Source organism: Cherax quadricarinatus, chromosome 18 (assembly GCF_038502225.1).
Source record: "Cherax quadricarinatus isolate ZL_2023a chromosome 18, ASM3850222v1, whole genome shotgun sequence".
NCBI lineage: Eukaryota > Metazoa > Arthropoda > Malacostraca > Decapoda > Parastacidae > Cherax > Cherax quadricarinatus.
In genome coordinates, this window is record NC_091309.1 from 41,702,750 (window position 1) to 41,725,526 (window position 22,777).

At 41.0% G+C, this 22,777-nt stretch overlaps 1 protein-coding gene across 2 annotated transcripts in view; it reads left to right on the plus strand.

Moving 5' to 3' along the window:
* The first annotated feature begins 4,438 nt into the window (after window positions 1-4,438).
* LOC128689247 (protein spaetzle 5) overlaps window positions 4,439-22,777 on the plus strand; it is a 50,391-nt gene continuing 32,052 nt past the window's right edge. The window contains exons 1-2 of one of the 2 annotated variants that reach the window (XM_070086445.1): window positions 4,439-4,607; window positions 12,314-12,453. In XM_070086445.1, the coding sequence (XP_069942546.1) occupies window positions 4,485-4,607; window positions 12,314-12,453 (263 nt within the window). In that variant the 5' untranslated portion in view covers window positions 4,439-4,484. The remainder of the gene's footprint in view (window positions 4,608-12,313; window positions 12,454-22,777) is intronic. The other variant, XM_070086444.1, reaches the window with a different exon arrangement.

A 22,777-nucleotide genomic window follows, 5' to 3' on the forward strand; every position in this document is an offset into this window, starting at 1 on the left:
GCAGACTGTGTACCATTATTTTTGCCAGCAAATTTTTGTCGTATCAGTCACAGCAAGATTTTGTTGTATCAGTCACAGCAGGAATTTGTTGTAAGAATAAACTAATACTGTTGGGTGCTCCGCCACTGTAAGTGTTATATTCCCTGTTTTGTTCCTGTGTTTTATTTTTTTTCATATTTTTATATTCTTGAACAAATTCACTCTTGATGCAATTTCAATTACTTTTAACGTAAAGTGTTTTCTTACTCTGTTTGAGTAAATTGTTTTGTCTAATTTACAATTAAGAGTTAAAGTGTTCAATCAGTTTATTTTTTTTTTTTCTTCTTAATTTTAATTCATTATTTTACCTGAGTTTTCCCAGTGACACTTTATTACTGCAGTGATTGTTTCTACACCTTATTTTGTTGCACTTGTTCTGAAGTGAATTATTTTGTTGAACTGTTCTGCAGTGAATTATTTTCTTTTATTGCTATTTTTATGATTTATATTTTAATTTTGTCTATGCATTCTTAGAAAATACTTAAATTTCCCAGTTAACAATTTAATAATTTTATTTTACACTTTCACATTGATTTAAATAATTTAATTAATTAATTTTTTATTAGCAAGAGTAAAGACAGCTCATTTTGAATTTAATTCAGTCTCCAGTAATATTTTTACTTGTATATTTCAATGTAAATTTTTTTTTTCTTGGTCAATAGTCCTTTAAATTGAGTTTTCCTTCCTCTTGCAGTGTATTTAGACATTATTCTGCAGAATTAGTTGTATATCTTTTCATTTCAATTCTAGAATTTTATATCATTTTATTGTTCATTATTTTTGCTTTATTTGTTCTCGTGTTACTTTGCCATTATGTCTCACATACCGTCAAGTGATACTTTAGTGAATGTCGACACTCAGACCTCTCAGGCTACTACTGCTGGTCCTGTCATCAGTCCTTACATTCCCTTACTGACTGACAGACAATACCTAGCCCTCGAGCAATGTGTTTGTTCTCACAGCTTGTATCTGAGATTTGTTAAAGTGCTGCGAAATGTGAAGTTCAGATTAAGTTCCTATAGATCCGTGAATTACTATTAACGTAGCCGAGCGGTCAGGCACTAGTATACTGTCACTCCTGTCTGGACTCCAGCCACAATATCATGCACGCAGGATAGTGCTACTATCCTTGCGATGGCGACTTGTTCAAGTATTCGTTCCTTCCCAGGGGACGCTTTGAGAAGAACTTTACTTGCAACGAGTTATGCCATCTCTTGCTGATGCCACAAGCCGTGCAGAAAGACGTTTCTGTGGCTAGTGTGCTCACTTGAGTGTTTGTTGTCCCTTGTGTTTCAGATTGTGATCCCATCCTAGTTGACAGTAATCAGTGCATTGTAAGAAGTTATTTCTCGAGTAACTTCCACGTTGTTAAAGTTTGTAAGTGTAGTTTCTTTATAGTTGATACCTCGTGTCACTGTGTGCGACTCAGAATATCAGCATTGTTCACCGTGTTCATTTCTTTTCTCCTGTGCTTGCAGTTTGAGATAGTAGATTCGTTCTCCCTTGCTCATATTGCGTGTTATAGCGTTAATTTTTCAACCGGGGGGAGTCATCCACTCCACCGAGTTTGTTCATTCCTCCAGTAAGAAAGAACCGATCCCTTGTGGTCTGGTGTGATTCGATTCCTGCTCCAGGAAGATCTTATTCTGAATGTGAAGCCACCAGCTCCCATCAGTGACTTTCTCATGAACCAAGAATTACTGTATCGAACAGCCGAGTTGGGTACTCCTAGCAGAAGAGTATACCAGTTAGTAATTCCACAGTCACTAGTGAATGTAGCCTTACAGCTAGTTCACGATGTACCAGGTGTTGCACACCCTGGTATGGATCGTTCAGTAAAACAAGCCAGATTGAAATACTTTTGGCCTCGTATGGCAACTGATATTTCTGAGTATGTTAAGAAATGTAGTGTCTGCATGCAACATAAAGGCAATGCTAATGGTCCTAATCCAATCCAAGTGTATCCAACTACTAGCGAACCTTGGGAAAGAGTTGCGCTAGATTTGTTAACTAATTTCCGATGTTCCCTCCAAGGTAACAAACATCTGTGTGTTATGGTAGACCATTTCACCAGATATTGTGAGTTAGTTCCTATTGCAGATAAGACTGCCGAGACAGTAGCTAAAGCGTTTAAAGAACGCATTATCTGCAGGCATACCACCCCTAAGTCCCTAGTAACAGATAATGGAGGTGAATTCTGTAATGAAATTCTTGAAAATTTGTGTACCTTGTACAAGATCTCTAAGCCCACCATTGTTCCTCATCATCCTGCCAGCAATGGGTTAGCGGAACGAACCAATAAGAAAGTACTTGATGTATTGAGAGCCACTATCAATCCCAATAGTGAAACTTGGGATGAAGTTATACCTGATGTGCAGTGTGCTATAAATTCTGCTTACAATGTTTCTATAGGTGACACTCCACATTATGCATTGTACGGTGTAGATAAACGTTTGCCTTATGAGTTGTTATATTCTAATCCGAAACCAAATTACAACCCTGATGATTTCATAGCAACTCGTACCAGCTTAGCTCAAAGTGTTTTTAGAAGAATCCGTGAAACACTTCATAAATCAACAGCTGAATTCACAAGAGTCGCAAACACTCGATCAAAGCCATCCAAAATCAAAGTAGGTTCGAGAGTTATGCTGACTAATTTTAACAAAACGTCTGCAATGCCAAAGCTTGATCAAAAGTTTGTTGGTCCTTATCGCGTAGTTGAACATATCACTGGTAATAAGTATAAGGTTAGAGAGATTAGTACTGGTCAGTATAAAGAATCGCATTTGGATCATATGAAGTTAGTATGTGATGATAATGATGTTCCAACCCAGACTAATGTGACAGACTCTGACAGTCCTCCTGATCCTGTACTCTCTTCCTCTGATACTCAGTCAGATGATCAACCTGAATGTCGTTATTCCCTACGTACACGACAGGTATTGAGAAATCCTCAAGTATCATTTGTAACTTCCAATTCAGATTTGCCTCAAATACAGCATGAGTTAGCCAATGCTACAGAGTTTGATCCTCCCAGAGATGACACCCATTCTGCATATGCCAATCTTACCTTAGCAGAGTTGGGGATAAATGTAAATAACCTGTATAGATGAATAATTACAGTATCAACTTATCAGTATTCAAGAATTTTTTTTTTGTGTGTTCGTGTTCTCTCCGCATTCTGAGAGTTAACAGTCTAGATTTGCGTGCACCGAATCTGCCTTTCTGTTAAACACTCTTTCTTTGTATATATTCCTTCCTCAGAATCCGTAGATCACACGAATACAGATCGATCGATCAAAATTTTTTTTTATCACTTGTAATCTCAATGTTGAGTTCGTTGTTCATTTGTTGAGTTTTAAGTTGTACTATAGTATACCTTGTATTGCATTACAGTTTCAGTTACGTAAGCTTTCATTCCAATGTTCTACTTATGTATCTATAATGTTTCATGTTGTGTACTTTGACATTGTATAGAATCAGCCCAAGCCGTATACCTGCCATCTCTAGTTTGTATTAGTTGTATGTCGGGACGACATACGTTAGCGTCGCCGAGCTCTCAGTAGTAGTAACCAGTTACCAGTAACCAGTTACCAGTAACCTGTCCGTTGACTCAACGACCAACCGTCTTGAGTCATGGTCTGTGCTGAGCTGACAATATTTCAAAAGACCCATTACGGGGTACTGGCCAGCCGGCTAGTCAGTTTGACGAGTGTAACCAAGGAGATAGGTAACGGCTGCGGGCTCCCTCCACATAACAGCAATTATAAGTAATAACAGCCTACGTGAGTATTTCTACCCTAATCCACGTATCGAACTCCCACATGATATATCTGTGTGTTGCTAGCTTATCTGTGTGTTGCTAGCTTATGTGTGTTGCTAGCTTATCTGTGTGTTGCTAGCTTATCTGAGTGTTGCTAGCTTATCTGTGTGTTGCTAGCTTATCTGTGTGTTGCTAGCTTATGTGTGTTGCTAGCTTATCTGTGTGTTGCTAGCTTATCTGTGTGTTGCTAGCTTATCTGTGTGTTGCTAGCTTATCTGAGTGTTGCTAGCTTATCTGAGTGTTGCTAGCTTATCTGAGTGTTGCTAGCTTATCTGTGTGTTGCTAGCTTATCTGAGTGTTGCTAGCTTATCTGAGTGTGGCTAGCTTATCTGAGTGTTGCTAGCTTATCTGAGTGTGGCTAGCTTATCTGAGTGTTGCTAGCTTATCTGAATGTTGCTAGCTTACCTGAGTGTTTCATTTATCTGAATGCTAACAACTGCAGTCTGAGTTTATTTCTCCCGGAGTGTTACACTTCAGAGCTCAGTAGTTTTGTGCTCCAGATTATCACCAGACAAACAACACCAAATTCCTCACTAATAATGAGTCAGCAACAAACTGACTAAAACTCACCTCCTGTGTTGATGATAATATTCGTGTATTGTGTTGACAGGTTGCAGCGGTGATGACGGTGGTGATAGCATCAAGCAGCAGCAGCGGTGCAGCGTGGTCACAGCACAACCCTACTCACAGCATTTCCTTGCCTAGCGGAGGTCGCAGCAGCGGCTCCAGCATTACTTTTCTAGAGGTAACTGCATATCATCGATGTGGTCAGTCCATCAATCTACTCAAGATTGATGGACTGAACACATCGACTCAAGGTTGAGGGACTGATTACCTCATTCTCCTCCTGTTCTTCAAGTTTCTCCTATGTATGGACTGATGAAGCCACTGTGTGGCGAAACGTTTCCTCAATAAAGATACCCAAGAGTTGCACATGTGTCTAATTTATCAACATGTCGGTTCTCTGAACCATTCATCTACAAACCTTTACTGAAGAAGTTTCTATCCTGGGCCCTTGATGTTTCAGATGTAGAGTCAAACCTGCTGGATTTGGTTATAGCTGACAAAATAAGCCTTGTTAAGTAATCTGCAGACTGCAGAGAAAATGGTATAAAATACCGACAGGTTGTTAGGTAAGACACATATGCAACAGTTAGGTATCTTTATTTAGAAACGTTTCGCCTACACAGTATAAAATACAGTATAAAATACCTGTCGGTATTTTATACCATTTTAATGTTCACGCTGTCAGACACTGCAACACAAGGGTAACTTGGTACAGACCTGAAATCAACTTCTACTAGTGAGAATGGCTGGATTTGAGAGGGACGTGACCTCCCAACGACTACATTCTTACAGCTACTAGCGGCCTACATCTCACCTCCTGGCGGTATATAAGGCTCCATCCTGTCACTTCAACTGAGTGCAATACTAGTGGTAGTAGTAGTAGTAGTAGTGAGATAAGTTGTAGTAGTAGTAGTAATGCAATATGTAGAACAATTTACTCGCACAAGAGTACATGTTGGCCTTGTTGCGCACACTAAGGCACTGCTGTCTTGGCTTTAGATTTCTGCTTACCATGACTCCCAAGTCTTTTTCACATTCTGTATGATCAAGCTCTACTTCACCTAGATTATAGCTTCGAGGGTTATTTTCATTACCAAGGGCAAGTACCTTACACTTATCCACATTGAACTTCATCTGGCATTTTGAAGATTAGGACATTAATTTGTTCAAATCCTCATGGAGTTCATTGCTTTCCTCCTCAGAATGAATTATATGGTCTATCTTTGTATCATCAGCAAACTTACTCATGTCACTCGTAATCCCTTCATCAAGGTCATTAATGTAAATTATGGACAAGAGAGGGCCTAAAACTGATCCTTGTGGAACGCCACTAGTGACTAATCCCCAGTCAGATTTCACCCCATTAATGGTAACTCTCTGCTTTCTATTGGTAAGCCATGCCTAGAACTTTACCTCCTATACCATGAGCTGCCACTTTTCTTAAGAGTCTCTTGTGAGGTACTCTGTCGAAGGCTTTACTAAAATCCAAATAAACAATATCATATTCCTTATCACTGTCAACTGCCTCAAATGTTCTATTGAAGAACGTCAGTAAGTTTGTCAGGCAGGAACGACCTCTCGTGAATCCATGCTGAGATTCATTTATCAAGTTATGCTTTTCAAGATGACTTCTAATAATGTCAGCTATAATTGATTCTAATAACTTGCCCACTATAGATGTCAGGCTTATTGGACGGTAATTTGAAGGAGTGGACTTATCCCCTGATTTGAATATAGGAACCACATTCGCCATCTTCCACAACTCTGGCACAACACCGGTAAGAATGGACGCATTAAACACACTCGTTAATGGCTGACTAAGCTCCATCTTGCATTCCTTAAGTACTCTGGAAAACAACTCATCTGGTCCCGGGGACTTATTTTGCTTCAGTTTGTCTATCTGTTTAATAACCATGTCCCTCGTGACAGTAATATTAGTTAATTTAAATTCATCAGGAACTAAATAATTGTTAATTACTGGAATCTCATTTACATCTTCCTGTGTAAAAACTGACAAAAAATAGTCATTAAATAAGGAACACATTTCCAGTTCGTTATCCGTCAGCTGTCCATTTCCAGATTTCAGAGGTCCTACTTTTTCCTTCACCTTCGTCCTATACACTTGAAAGAACCCCTTTGGATTAGTCTTTGATTCATTAGCAACTCTAATTTCATAGTCACGTTTAGCCTTTCTAATCCCCTTTTTCACTTCTCTTTTAAGCTGAACATATTGGTCAGTAAGGTTAACCTCTCCTCTTCTGATGCGCCTATAAATTCCCCTTTTCTCCCCTAATAGATGCTTTAGCCTACTGTTAACCCATTTGGGATCGTTATTATTAGACCTAATTTCTCTCTGGGGAATGTATATACTCTGGGCACGGTGTACATTATTAAGAAAACAATCATAAAAGCAGATCCCTTCATAATCATAAGTATGATCATCGCCAATAAAATCATTAGCTAGATAACCCCAGTCAAGATTAGACAGGTGTTCCCTAAGTCCATTATAATCGGCAGAACGGAAATCAGGGATTTTTACTATATTATCATTATTCTTGCATTCCCAGTTAATGCTAAAGGTGATGGATTTGTGATCACTTGCGCCAAGCTCTTCAGTGATCTCCAGATTATTTACGAGTGTTTCCTTATTTGACAAGACTAGGTCTAGCGAATTATTACCCCTGGTAGGCTCTGTTACACACTGCTTCAGAAAACAGTCCTGAACTGTTTCCATAAAGTCACTGGACTCTAGATTACCTGTCAAAGAATTCCAGTCAATTTGACTAAAGTTAAAGTCCCCTACTATGACTATGTTGTTGTGTCTAGAAGCCCTAACAATTTCGTCCCAAAGAAGTCTCCCTCTATCGTGGTCCAAGCCTGGAGGTCGGTATATTACACCTAGAATTAGTTTTTCTTGACCCTCTACAAACTCTACCCAAACAGATTCTGTTACTGTTCCATCTATTTTTATACCTGTTTTTGTGCAACAATTAATATTTTCTCGAACATATAATGCAACTCCTCCCCCCTTCCCATTACATCTATCCACATGGAAGAGCTTAAACCCTTGAATATTACACTCAGCAATCATATCCCGACTCCTTAAATCATACCAAGTTTCAGTTAATGCAATGATATCAAAGTTCCCAGCACATGCTACCAAACGTAGTTCATTAATTTTATTTCTTGCACTTCGACTGTTAGCTTAAAATACCATCATATGTTTTTTCTTCTGCGCATTTTTCCTATTCATCTTTGTTTTTACACAATTTCTGAAGTTATCATTACCCAGAGTTACTCCATGACAGTTACTATTAAGATTCTTAATATCAGAGCATAAGTCAATATATCCATACTCATTATTAATCATTTCTAAACCCATACCTCTAACTAATCCTAGTTTAAAGTCCTAACAACCCCCTCAACTGAGTTAGCAAGAAAACCCACACCTGCCCTGGATAAGTGAACCCCATCCCTGGCATACATGTCATTTCGGCCATAGAAGTTGTCCCAGTTGTCAATGAATGGTACTGCATTATTCTTACAGTGTTTATCCAGCCAACAATTAATACCAATTGCTCTGGACAACCATTCATTACCAACACCTCTTCTTGGCAAAATGCCACATATAACATGGCGCCCCCCCTTCTTCCTAATTATGTCTATAGCTGTCCTGAACTTTCTAACTAAATCCTCACTTCTACGCTTGCCTACATCATTGCCTCCAGCACTGAGGCAAATAATAAGATTGATCCCATTACCGTTCATGATGTTGTCAAGCCGGCTAACAATGTCCACCATCCCAGCCCGAGGAAAGCAAACCCTCTGTCTCCTATTCCTGTCCTTCAAGCAGAACGCCCTATCCATGTATCTAACCTGGCTATCCCCAACAACAACAATATTCTTACCTTCCTTGGTGTCGTTCGTCGTGACGTTCCCAGTAGTCGACTCACATTCGTCGGGTAGCACGGAGAATGCATTAGATGTTTCCACAGCAGTCTCTTCTTCATCGTTTCTGTCTTTCCATTCTTCTTGATCGTCAACTTTGTTCCATGCTGTCCAGCCACTGACCACGTTCCCTTCTTGACCTGAGGACTCAAAACAGGAGGACTACTACGAATCCTCTTGTTTTCCTCAGTCAACCGCCGTATCTCCATCTTCGCTACTCTCAATTCTTCCTTAAGCTTTGTAGATGAATGGTTCAGAGAACCGACATGTTGATAAATTAGACACATGTGCAACTCTTGGGTATCTTTATTGAGGAAACGTTTCGCCACACAGTGGCTTCATCAGTCCATACGTAGGAGAAACTTGAAGAACAGGAGGAGAATGAGGTAATCAGTCCCTCAACCTTGAGTCGATGTGTTCAGTCCATCAATCTTGAATAGAATACGGCATATCAGCGGAGAAGCAGCTTATAAACCGTATGGCAGGAGAGGTGCAGCAGTCATAGGTCGTGTCACATTTGTTCAATGTACAATAAGAAAATGCCTTGATAATCATACTTTGATTCACGAGTGTCAACACTGACTCACATGGTTCCTCCCACCTGTCAAGGGGGCTGTAGGGCAAATTTCAGCGCGCGCACACCCAAAAACGAAAAATTATGGAAATTGAGTTATATATACCGAAAAATAGCTTAACTCTTTGGCAATACAATGGTACCAGAATGAATGTTCTACGACGTTTCTACAAGAAATTATAGTCATTTATATCAGGTATGGTGACGGTGATATTGGTAGCGAGTCTGCTCACGGCCCGTATATTTTTTGGATTTTTTTCCTTGTTTTTTATCGCTTTTTCTTGCATTATTCTTTCTAATATAATAACTGACTATTTGGCATCATATAAGAGTAGGCGGAGCTTATAATTAGACTTAGAGACAACCAGGAACCAGATGGGAACGCTCGGCAGTGTTCCCGCTACAGAGAGTGCCAGGAGAAATCACTTCATTATTACACTTATATATCAACTCTACGGCTTATTTGTCTATCAGAATTGATCTAATATGATATAATAAACACTCTAAATAACATACAAACATGTTATATACTCTAGACTGAATAAAATAGGCCATAATATGGCGAGAGATTATCGGGAATATTTCGATATTATTGAGCTACTCCTCTCCTTGTCGTATTCTTTTGTCTCTGAGTAAGAGAAAACGGTGTTTTGAAAAGGATAACTACACTAGAACATCAGTTTACTAAGAAATACACCCAAACAAATGCGATTTTCGCGATTTTTTTTTTTTTTTTTTTTTTTTTTTTTTTTTTTTTTTTTTTTTTTTTTTTTTTTTTTTTTGAGACGGGGGCCGGCCGGCGCTCCCGGCCGATATCTCGGAAGTAACTTCCCCTCAAGGAAGGTTCCTTGATGTTGGTGAGGGGCTCTTGATTTAGGGAATTGGATCTGTGCTCCAGTTCCCCGGCCTGAATGCCTTCCACATCCCCCCCCGGCGCTCCCGGGTTTAGGCTTCCCGGCCGATATCTCGGAAGTAACTTATTCACCTAAAGTCCATAATTCTTCCTTTATTACTTAATTAAAAGGAATAATATTCACAGAAATTGTAGAATAATGATTTCTCTAATTTCCAATAAGAAATTTTTGGAAATATTCCAAATACTTTGGGAGTTATACACCTCAGTCGTATTTCTCCTAACTGTATGCCTTTCCAGAGATGCAGATCCAGTGCTCTCAGTTCATCCTCGTAGGATAGGTTTCTGATGCATGGGATCACTTTTGTCATCCTTCTCCATGTTTTCCAGTGCATTCATGTCCATTCTATAATATGGAGACCAGAATTACCAAAGATGATATAAATGAAGCCATAACAAGCATAAATAAAGCTGAGGTAAAACCTGAGGTCTCCTCTTATTTAAACTTTTTGAAAAGAGGCCAATATTTTTATTTACTTTATTACGATCAGTTATACACTGGTAGGAAATACCGACATGTTGATGAGTAAGACATGTCCAACGGTTGGGTATCTTTATTGTTGAAACGTTTCTCCTACGTGGTAGGCTTCGTCAGTGCTCCTCAGTTTATGCTTTCTTGCTTCTGCTGATGAACTCCCTTCCCTACAGGGTCTTCGAGATCTTCCACTTCACCGTCGATAGTATTAAGGCTCCATTCTCATGCTTCAGTCAGCTTCATATCGTTCCAAACTGCAGAGCTGAACTCTTCTCCAGGCTGAGGGACTGACCACCTCAAACTATTTCTCAAAGGTTAATGGACTGATTACATTATCTTTTCCTCGCCACTACTACTGCTGCCTACAATACACTCTCCTCTGTATTTGACTGATGCGTATATATGTCCTATCAACTTATGAACTGTTGTCTTGGCTTTAGATTACTGCTAACCAGAACTCCCTCAGCTTTGGAGTTGGTGTGAAGAGTTGTATACTATTCATGTACAACCTGTCAGACACTGCAATATCATGGAATCTTGGTTCAGAGGACATCTCCACAACCTTCTTCACTACTAACTTGTCCCTCGGGTATGACCTACTTCCACTGGGGAATCCCACCTACCAGTGACAATGCCTTCGTCTGCTACCTGTCCCTTTCCACCTGACGCCAGTATATAAGTGCCAGCATTCTTGCCTGTGCTCCAGATTCTTCACGACTACGGTGCTCTTCACACCAGCTCCAAGGCTGAGGGACTGATTACCTCATCTTTTGTATATAGTTCTACTGTCTTCCAATAATGTTCTTGAATTTATATTGACAAAGCTACTGGATGGCGAAACGTCTACATTAAAGATACCCAGATGTTGCACATGTGTCTAATTTTCATCTTGTCGGTATTTTATACCATACATGTGCAATCTTACATTTACCTAAACTAAACAACGTCTGCCACTTCACTGACCACTGCATCAGTATATCCAGATCTTCTTGCAGAACTCTAATATTCTCATCAGAACTAATGTGTCGGCCTATTTTAGCGTCACGGGCAAACCTGTTTATGTCGCTGTTTATTCCCTCATTTATGATGTTTATGTATATTGTGAACAACAAAGGTCCCAGTACCTAGATGGGGTACCTCTGCCATAATGTAAACAACAAAGGTCCCAGTACCTAGATGGGGTACCTCTGCCATAATGTAAATAACAAAGGTCCCAGTACCTAGATGGGGTACCTCTGCCATAATGTAAGATAAGATAAGATTTCGTTCGGATTTTTAACCCCGGGGGGTTAGCCACCCAGGATAACCCAAGAAAGTCAGTGCGTCATCGAGGACTGTCTAACTTATTTCCATTGGGGTCCTTAATCTTGTCCCCCAGGATGCGACCCACACCAGTCGACTAACACCCAGGTACCTATTTGCTGCTAGGTGAACAGGACAACAGGTGTAAGGAAACGTGTCGAAATGTTTCCACCCGCCGGGAATCGAACCCGGGCCCTCCGTGTGTGAAGCGGGAGCTTTAGCCACCAGGCCACCAGGCCACCACCATGTAAATAACAAAGGTCCCAGTACCTAGATGGGGTACCTCTGCCATAATGTAAATAACAAAGGTCCCAGTACCTAGATGGGGTACCTTCGCCATGATGTGAACAGTGGACCTCTGACAGCTGTCTTGTTCGATATCTGTCTCACTATAAATAAAAAAAATAAAAAAAAGGCACAATACCGTGATTGGGACGATACTATATTAAACACTTGATTCTTTTCCCAGAAAAATGTTCCATATTTTTTTCCTTTCATTTCTCAGGACACATTATTATTATTATTATTATTATTATTATTATTATTATTATTATTATTATTATGTCAAATGTTGAACCCGTATGGGCCACTGACGGAGAAGAGTAGGGTCGAGGTTTAGTTCGCAAGTGTCGGTGTTTTCTTTCTGACTTTCTCTCTGCTACTCCTGTCCAGAACAGGAACGACGGTGCAGCATCAGGACGCATCATGGCCCCCATGCTCCGCACCAAGGAGAAACCAAACTGTGCCTCAGCCCGAGGACCTAACGAGGGAGAACCCTGCATGGATGACACCGACTACGACAAATCTGTGAAGTAAGTGGCTTGATGTTGGGAGATAGGGGTGGGGGGTAATAACAACAATAAATAATAATAATAATAATAATGGTCAGTGAGATGGAGAGAGGGGAGAGAGAGAGCCAAAATACAAACACGAAGTAAATTTTGTAGGGAAATTAGATATATCTGTAGTGTACTGCAGCCATATTTTATGTGATAGTTACACGATGGGAACACAAGCTATGTTACCGTTCATATAGCATCACAAGGAACAGATTACAAACGTAGTGTTGAAGTCTGTTTAGCCTGAGCTGGACGACTTCAGTTTTCCCTCAAGAGTTTAGCAGCTATGGGAGTTTCAGAGTATTTATTCCAGCAAAGCTGCAGTTACTTGAGAATTACCAATTCTCAGGATGGCTTATCCTGAGAGTTGGTAATTCTCAAAATATTTTTTTTTATGAGCATATGTCCATCACAGAGAGCGGCAACAAAAATTATAATATAAAGAGTGGGAAGGAAATTTTGACTAAATTATGTCTCTAAGACTTCACAAATATGTTTGCAATACAATTTCGATAATTGAAAACTAAGTTATATACCTAAGAAAACCTACAAATAGACACTGGGTAAATAATTAATTGCTGCACTAGCAATTAATATCGCCAGCCATAATGTCACCAAGCACTGCTACGCCAGCGCTAAGCAACGCCCCTTAAATATAAGCCGGGCTAAGGGATATATAATACATAAATTTATCAGGGTAAGTACAGGTAGCTACGTTAGTTTGGTGACCACACAAATAACCTGCAGACGGGAGACTGAAACATATGATGACGTTTCTGTCTGACTTGGACCATTGACTGACTTGTCATTGGTCGAAGCGAAACCTAAATGTCGTCCAAGTTTTACTCTCCTGCATGTAGGTTATTTATCTTGTTATTGTCCTTTATTATTTATAGTTTGGTGGAAAAGGAGGCACACCATGTTAATTTACATTGATACATACACTGCAGAATAGTCATCACACACACCCACACACACAAGCATGAGCACTCACACACATGCGCACTCACACACATGCGCACTCACACACATGCGCACTCACACACATGCGCACTCACACACATGTGCACTCACACACATGCGCACACTATAAACGATTATCAACGATAACCAGCAGGGATTCATGGAAGGCAAATCCTGTGTCACAAACCTCCTGGAGTTTCATGACACGGTAACGGACGTAAGACACGAGAGAGACGGGTGGGTTGACTGCATTTTCTTGGACTGCAAGAAGGCCTTTGACACAGTTCCTCACAAGAAGCTAGAGGATCAGGCGGGTATAACAGGAAGGGCACTGCAATGTATCAGAGAATACCTGACAGGGAGGTAACAATGAGTCATGGTACGTGATGAGGTATCACAGTGGGCGCTTGTGACGAGAGGAGTCCCAGAGGGGTCAGTCCTAGGACCAGTGTTATTTTTGATATATGTGGATGACATGATGGAAGGGATAGACTCTGATGTGAAGTTAATGAGAAGAATTAAATCAGATGAGGATCAGGCAGGACTTCAAAGAGACTTGGAAAGGCTGGACACGAATTCAACCCTGCCAAATGCAAAGTCATAAAGATCGGGGAAGGGCAAAGAAGACCGCAGACAGAGTATAGGCTAGGTGGACAAAGACTGCAAACCTCACTCAAGGAGAAAGATCTTGGGGTGACCATAACACCGATCACGTCTCCGGAGGCACACATCAACCAGATAACTGCTGCAGCATACGGGCGCCTGGCAAACCTGAGAATAGCATTCCAAGAATAGCATTCAAGACACTAAACACTGTGTACGTCAGGCCCATACTGGAGTATGCAGCGCCAGTTTGGAACCCACACCTGGTCAAGCACGCCAAGAAATTAGAGAAAGTGCAAAAGTTTGCAACAAGGTTAGTTCTGGATCTCAGGGGAATGTCCCACGAAGAAAGGTTGAGGGAAATCTGCCTGACGACACTGGAGGACAGAAGGGTAAGGGGAGACATGATAATGACATACAAAATTCTGCATGGACAGAGGCAGGATGTTCCAGAGAGGGGACACAGAAACAAAGGGATGTTAGGAAGTATTTCTTCAGTCACAGAGTTGTCAGGAAGTGGATTAGTCTAGCAAGTAGTGTAGTGGAAGCAGGAACCATACATAGCTTTAAAACAAGGTATGATAAAGCTCATGGAGCAGAGAATGGACCCGGTAGCAAACAGTGAAGAGGCGGGGCCAGGAGCTGAATCTCGACCCCTGCAACAAGTAGGTGAGTACTCGTATGAAGAAAGACATCGGGGTTGGAGAGAGATTGAAAATATCATCAAACACATATATATATATATATATATATATATATATATATATATATATATATATATATATATATATATATATATATATATATATATATATATATATATATATATATATATATATATATATATATATATATATATATATATATATATATATTATTTATTTATTAACACATCGGCCGTTTCCTACCATCACTGTCTTGCCAGAGGCATGCTTACACTACAGTTATAAAACTGCAACATTAACACCCTTCCTTCAGAGTGCAGACACTGTACTTCCCATCTCCAGGACTCAAGTCAAGCACTGCCGGTTTCCCTGAATCCCTTCATAAATGTTACCTTACTTACACTCCAACAGTACGTCAAGTCCTAAAAACCATTTGTCTCTAACCTGTCTAACACGCTCACGCATGCTTGCTGGAAGTCCAAGCTCCTCGCACACAAAACCTCCTTTACCCCCTGCCTCCAACCTTTCCTAGGCCGACCCATACCCCACCTTTCCTCCATTACAGATTTGTATACTCTCAAAGTCATTCTATTTCGTTCCATCCTCTCTACATATTCAAGCCATCTCAATAACCTCTCCTCAGCTCTCTGGATAATGGTTTTGGTAATCCCACACCTCCTCCTAACCTCCAAACTACGAATTCTCTGCATTATATTCATACCACACATTGCCCTCAGACATGACATCTCCACTGCCTCCAGCCTTCTCCTTGTTGCAACACCTTACAACAAATTCAAGTGTACTAATATTGGATATAATTATTATAATCAAACAGAAGACTAATATTGTATAAATATTACATTTGTCACATGACTTCATTATACTCCATGTTTCTTAACATGGCTTATATAATTATATGTAGATTTAATAAATCGTTTTTAATAATCATACTAAAATAATTAACAAGACTGAGAATGAACAATAACGTACATTGAATGTGTGCGCCGCAGGTAGAGTCTGCTGTCCGTACTTGACTTCCCAAGCAGTAAGAAGGGTAGTGTGCATGAGAAAGGTCTATCTGGTACAATGTTGTAACTACTGGTGGGGTCTATTAGATGTTTTATGTACTTTGTAAACTCATCATTGTGTGAAAAGTAGTAGTTCTTGAATCAGTGTTATGCAGCCACCCAAAACCCTGTCCAGAATCTACATGTCTACCAATAGATTCATAATCTTAATTTGCAACACGTCAAAAAAAATGTATTGGTTCTAAAAAAAGTTTGACAAAAGCAACAGGAAATCTTAATGAATATCAGTAAGAGTCTATAATATAGCAGTTATTCAATTAGTGGATTGTGGTATCGTCGTAGACGTGTCAGTAATCCCCAGCACTTCAGGGATTTAACGAACTCCTCATATCGGGGGGTGATTTAGATGATAGACGGCTTCTTGTCTTTATGACTGAGTGCTGAAAATCTTGCCTCACACAGGAAAGATGTAACAAAGGGGAGGAACACTTTCAGGATTTCACCTTCAAGAATCTGATTATCTACGTAAATTCGATTCAGAATGAAGTCCGATTCTTTTTTTCCACTAAAATTTATAACGAAGTTTTGCGTCATCCTAAATCTCGATGAGCTGCTCCTGAAGTTTGCTGATGCTGGAAATATCGTCAGGTTCAGTGATGAAGGGGGTCCTTACCTAGGTGTATTTCATCTCAATCTCTGAAACGCAGTGATCAAACTTTGTGATCAGTTTGGGAATATGTTCCACGATGATGCTGAGGACCTGAGTGATAATGTTTCCTCCTCCAGACATTCACTCAAGGATGGAAATGACGCAGTCTTCCCAGCCTCAGTTTTTCTCTTCGACAACTTCCATTTTCTTCTTGATTGCTGTTAGCTTCACCTGAAAGCCAAACAAACGTTTTGATCTCCAGTCTATATTGAAATGTTGAAGACGTTAATCTCAGTAAAAATATTGGCAAGACAAGTAACTTGCATCATCCATTTTGAATCTGAGAATTTTGAGGGGCCAATGGATTATTTCTTTCAGCCAAAAATATCTCAGACTTGATCCGTATTTCAAGCAATCGTTGGAGCAACTTTCCTGGTGATACCACCTGACCTCAGGGGAACATCGTTGGAGCAACTTTCCTGGTGATACTCCTGACCTCAGGGGAACGTCGTTGGAGCAACTTTCCTGGTGATACCACCTGACCTCTGGGGAACATCGTTGGAGCAACTTTCCTGGTGATACCACCTGACCTCAGAGGAACATCGTTGGAGCAACTTTCCTGGTGATACCACCTGACCTCAGGGGAACATCGTTGGAGCAACTTTCCTGGTGATACTCCTGACCTCAGGGGAACGTAGTTGGAGCAACTTTCCTGGTGATACCACCTGTCCTCAGAGGATCGTCGTTGGAGCAACTTTCCTGGTGATACCACCTGACCTCAGGGGAACATCGTTGGAGCAACTTTCCTGGTGATACCACATGACCTCAGGGGAACATCGTTGGAGCAACTTTCCTGGTGATACCACATGACCTCAGGGGAACATCGATGGAGCAACTTTCCTGGTGATACCACCTGACCTCAGGGGAACATCGTTGGAGCAACTTTCCTGGTAATACTCCTGACCTCAGGGGAACGTCGTTGGAGCAACTTTCCTGGTGATACCACCTGTCCTCAGAGGATCGTTGTTGGAGCAACTTTCCTGGTGATACCACCTGACCTCATGGGAACATCGTTGGAGCAACTTTCCTGGTGATACCACCTGACCTCAGGGGAACATCGTTGGAGCAACTTTCCTGGTGATACCACCTGACCTCAGGGGAACATCGTTGGAGCAACATTCCTGGTGATACCACCTGACCTCAGGGGAACATCGTTGGAGCAACTTTCCTGGTGATACCACCTGTCCTCAGGGGAACATCGTTGGAGCAACTTTCCTGGTGATACCACCTGACCTCAGGGGAACATCGTTGGAGCAACTTTCCTGGTGATACTCCTGACATCAGGGGAACATCGTTGGAGCAACTTTCCTGGTGATACCACCTGTCCTCAGGGGAACATCGTTGGAGCAACTTTCCTGGTGATACCACCTGACCTCAGGGGAACATCGTTGGAGCAACTTTCCTGGTGATACCACCTGTCCTCAGGGGAACATCGTTGGAGCAACTTTCCTGGTGATACCACCTGAACTCAGGGGAACATCGTTGGAGCAACTTTCCTGGTGATACTCCTGACCTCAGGGGAACGTCGTTGGAGCAACTTTTCTGGTGATATCACATGACTTCAGGGGAACATCGTTGGAGCAACTTTCCTGGTGATATCACCTGACCTCAGGGGAATATCGTTGGAGCAACATTCCTGGTGATACCACTTAACCTCAGGGGAACATCGTTGGAGCAACTTTCCTGGTGATACCACCTGACCTCAGGGGAACATCGTTGGAGCAGCTTTCCTGGTGATACCACTTAACCTCAGGGGAACATCGTTGGAGCAGCTTTCCTGGTGATACCACCTGACCTCAGGGGAACATCGTTGGAGCAACTTTCCTGGTGACACTACCTGACCTCAGGTGAACATCTTCCCAACCAAAACCTGAAGACATATTAGTGAACATCCCGGAATTAACTACCAGAGCTTTAATAAAATTAACCTCCTAAATGACCTATTGCAACACATTCTGCAACTCACTTGACAAACTCTGAGAAGCTAGATTTTCATGGTGGAGACAGAACAGTTAGCACTTGCGGATTTTCCCTTTCGCTCTAGCAGTTAAACCTGATGTGCTTCTAACATTGCTGGTGCACCATCACGACGGACACTAAAACACTGAATCCACTGAAGACATCTTCTCCAGTTGTGTGTAATGGTCAGCAGAACAGAAATTCTACCATATACACTGGACCATGTTACTTTAGGTAAGAGTTGGGCATCATCACTAGCATTTGAAGAATCGTCCAGCTGGACACTAAATTGTCACACATTTGTATGACTGCAATCACCCGGTTTTTTATGTCACACATGTTCTTAAATCGTTGACTAATTGTATCATTTGATAAAGCGAGTATTACTTGTTGCAAATAAACACCTGTGTTGGGAGGAGCATCCAGTCTTGGATGCTCCTCCAGTTCTTGTATTTATCTCCCAAGTACCTCGTAAGCTTGTTCTGCTTGAGTGGTTCATTACTGAAGACTTCCCCACAAATAACACACTGTGGTTTATGTACCCCACGTTGAGTGATGAATCTGAAGCCAACATTAACATGTTCCTCCTCGTACTGAATTTTGCCATAATTTTCAAGTTATACTGCTATTAATAATAATAATGATAATATTTATTTCTAAAGTTTTTAATACAACTTATTCAGTCAGAGAAATGCCTTCTGAATGCAGCATACAGGGTTATAAACTATCCCACACTGATAGGGTCAACAGGAAGGGTGGTGGAGTGGCGATGTATGTCAGAGATAATTTAAATATTTGTCTTAGACATGATATAAGATTAGAAACATCGAACACAGAATCTGTTTGGCTACAGCTTCTGGAGGGTCGTGAAAAATTAATTTTGGGTGTGATTTATAGGCGCCCAAACCTTGATAGGGAGTGCAGTAAGCTGTTATGGGACGAAATTCATAAGGCGTCTAGATACGAAAATGTTGTGATAATGCGAGATTTTAACTTTAGACAAACTGATTATAACAATACGGCAGGAAATCTTGAGTCTAGTGACTTTCTTGATACGGTTCAGGATTGCTTTTTAGAACAGTTTGTGACAGAACCAACTAGAGGAAACAATCTGCTTGACTTGGTTCTTGCCGACAAAGATTCACTAATTAATGATCTTAAGGTTAATGATGATCTTGGGGAAAGTGATCATAAGTCACTTAGATTCAATATGTAATGGAATTACCCGGATAACTGCAGTCAAATCTCTGTCCCAGACTTTCGCTTGGCCGATTTCATGGGTCTGATAAATAACCTGGGTGGGCTAAATTGGGATGACCTGACTATGGGTCAGGTAGGTGATCTTGGTTGCCAATATGACTTTTTTCAGAGTATAGTTATAGCTGCCCAGACAACTTTTGTTTTGAGTAGGGAAATTAGATCTAACAAAAATGATCCCAAATGGATGAACAATAGATTAAAACATCTCATTGGTCAAAAGAGAGGCATATATAGACGTATCAAAAGAGGGAAGGGCCAGTTAAGAAATCAATGTATTCAATTAAAGAGAGAAATAAAAAAAAAAAGAATAAGAAAAGCAAAAAAGGATTATGAGGCTAAGGTCGCAAGGGATTCAAAGACAAACCCAAAAGGGTTCTTTCAGGTATAAAGAAGTAAGATTAGGGACAAGATTGGCCCACTTAAGAGTAACTCTGGTCAGATCACTGACAGTGAAAAGGATATGTGAGAAATTTTCAGTACTTTCTACTTCTCCAGGAAAATACTAGCGAAATTTCTTAAATAATAAATTATGTAGAACAGGACGGCAATAAACTATGCACGATTCCGGTAACTAGTGACATTGTGATATAGTTCAGCTGGGTTTGTGAGGTCTCTAGGGCGACCTAATTATTTGGTCACCTTGCCTTGGCAAATAGCTGTAAAAGCCACGCCTTTTCGGCTTAGGTCTCAGCTCCTTTGTTTGTCACTGGCGCCAGATCTCGGCGTCAGGTCAAGACACGTGGTGCACACCCAATTGTGGGGGTTGCTTGGACCACCATATAAGCCCAAGGAACAGCTGAGCAGAAGAGATTCGTGCTGAGCTCTGGCCTGGGTGCAGAGCTCTGAGCAGAGATATTCGAGAAGGGCTCTGGCCGGTGAGCAGAGTTCAGGATAAGGCTGCTGGAGAGTCGAGCAGAGCTCTGGCCTGTGAGCAGAGCTGAGCTGGAGAGTCTCGGGAGGAGAGACTGTGGGAGACATTAGGCAGAGTACTGGCTTGGAGCAATACTCGTGCTGTGTAGGTTTTGGGACCTGTGGCTTAGTTCCTGTGGTGAACTGTCCTCTGAACTATATTATAAGTTATATTCATTTTCGTCAAGTTGATTGTGTTCCCTGTCTCACTGCTTATGTGTACCATCCCATTTATCTAAACCCAACAATGTTCTCCTGTTCCCAAATATATTATTGTACAAGGACTTAATAATAAACTGTGTTTGAGTGGAATAGTAATATTCACTGTCCCCTTTATTTGTTCTTTTATTCATTAATTTATTTCAAGTAGTGAGAGGGTGAGTAGTGTGGTGGTAGAGTAATGAGAGGTGATGGTGTTGTCGTCAGTGACCTCACATTACCTGCCTCCGCTAATCATCTCTCCTACCACCTCGCCTGCATTTCCCCTGCCTACATAACCCCCGTACTCCCATATTCCCCGATTAATAATTACGTTCCATTACCCCCCTCCCCGACATGACAACATGGTCCTCAGACAAATAGAGAAATTTAAACCTAACAAATCCCCAGGCCCTGATGAACTGTTTGCAAGAATGTTAAAGGAATGTAAAGAGAAACTTAGCATACCTTTGGCTAATCTTTTCAACATATCACTATAAACTGGCATAGTGCCTGGTAAGTGGAAAATGGTAAATGTAATACCTATTTACAAGGCAGGTGACAGGTCCTGGGCTTCGAACTATAGACCAATAAGCTTTACCTTCATAGTAGGAAAATTTATGGAATCAATAATTGCCGAAGCAATTAGTAGCAATCTTGATAGGCATAAATTGATTAATGAATCTCAACACGATTTTACAAAGGGGCGTTCTTGTCTTAGGAATTTACTAGCTTTTTCACTAAGGTGTTTGAGGAGGTAGATCATGGTAATGAATATGATATTGCGCATATGGACTTCAGTAAGGCTTTCGATAGAGTTCCACATCCGAGGCTATTGAGGAAACTTAATTAAGGCACACGGAATAACATAAGAACATAAGAACGAAGGAACACTGCAGAAGGCCTACTGGCCCATGCGAGGCAGGTCCAAGTCTCCTACCGGCTTAAGCCAATGCACCCAACCTAGTCAGGTCAGGTCACATTGACTTAAGGGAGGAACACGGCAACCGACCTGGTAGCACAAGCTATCAGGTCTAACTCACACCCACCCACATCTACTCATGTATTTATCCAACCTATTTTTAAAGCTACACAACGTTCTAGCCTCTATAACGGTACTTGGGAGTTTGTTCCACTCATCCACAACTCTATTACCAAACCAGTACTTTCCTATATCCTTCCTGAATCTGAATTTTTCCAACTTAAAACCATTGCTGCGAGTCCTGTCTAGGTTAGATATTTTCAGCACACTATTTACATCCCCTTTATTTATTCCTGTCTTCCATGTATACACCTCAATCATATCCCCCCTAATTCTACGTCTTTCTAGAGAGTGCAGTTTCAGGGCCCTTAGTCTATCCTCATAGGGAAGGTTTCTGATACATGGGATCAACTTTGTCATCCTCCTTTGTACATTTTCCAGAGAATTTATATCCATTCTGTAATACGGTGACCAAAACTGTGCAGCATAATCTAAATGAGGCCTAACCAAGGATGTATAGAGTTGAAGAACAACCTGAGGACTCCTATTATTTATGCTTCTTGATATGAAGCCAAGGATTCTATTAGCTTTATTGCGAACACTTATGCACTGTTGTCTTGGTTTCAGATTACTGCTAACCAGAACTCCTAAATCTTTTTCGCAATCCGTACTATTAAGATCTACATTATTTAGTTTATATGTGGCATGGTTATTGTCCTGTCCAACATTTAGAACTTTGCATTTGTCTATATTAAACTGCATCTGCCACTTCTCCGACCACTGCATCAGTCTATTCAAATCTTCCTGGAGTGCTCGAATGTCCTCGTCAGAATGAATTCGACGGCCTATTTTGGTGTCATCGGCAAACTTGCCGATGTCGCTCTTTATGCCCTCATCTATGTCGTTTATGTAGATTGTGAACAGCAGGGGGCCCAACACTGACCCCTGAGGAACACCGCTCGTGACACTTCCCCACTCTGATTTCTCCCCATTTATGCAAACTCATTGCTGCCTATTTGTC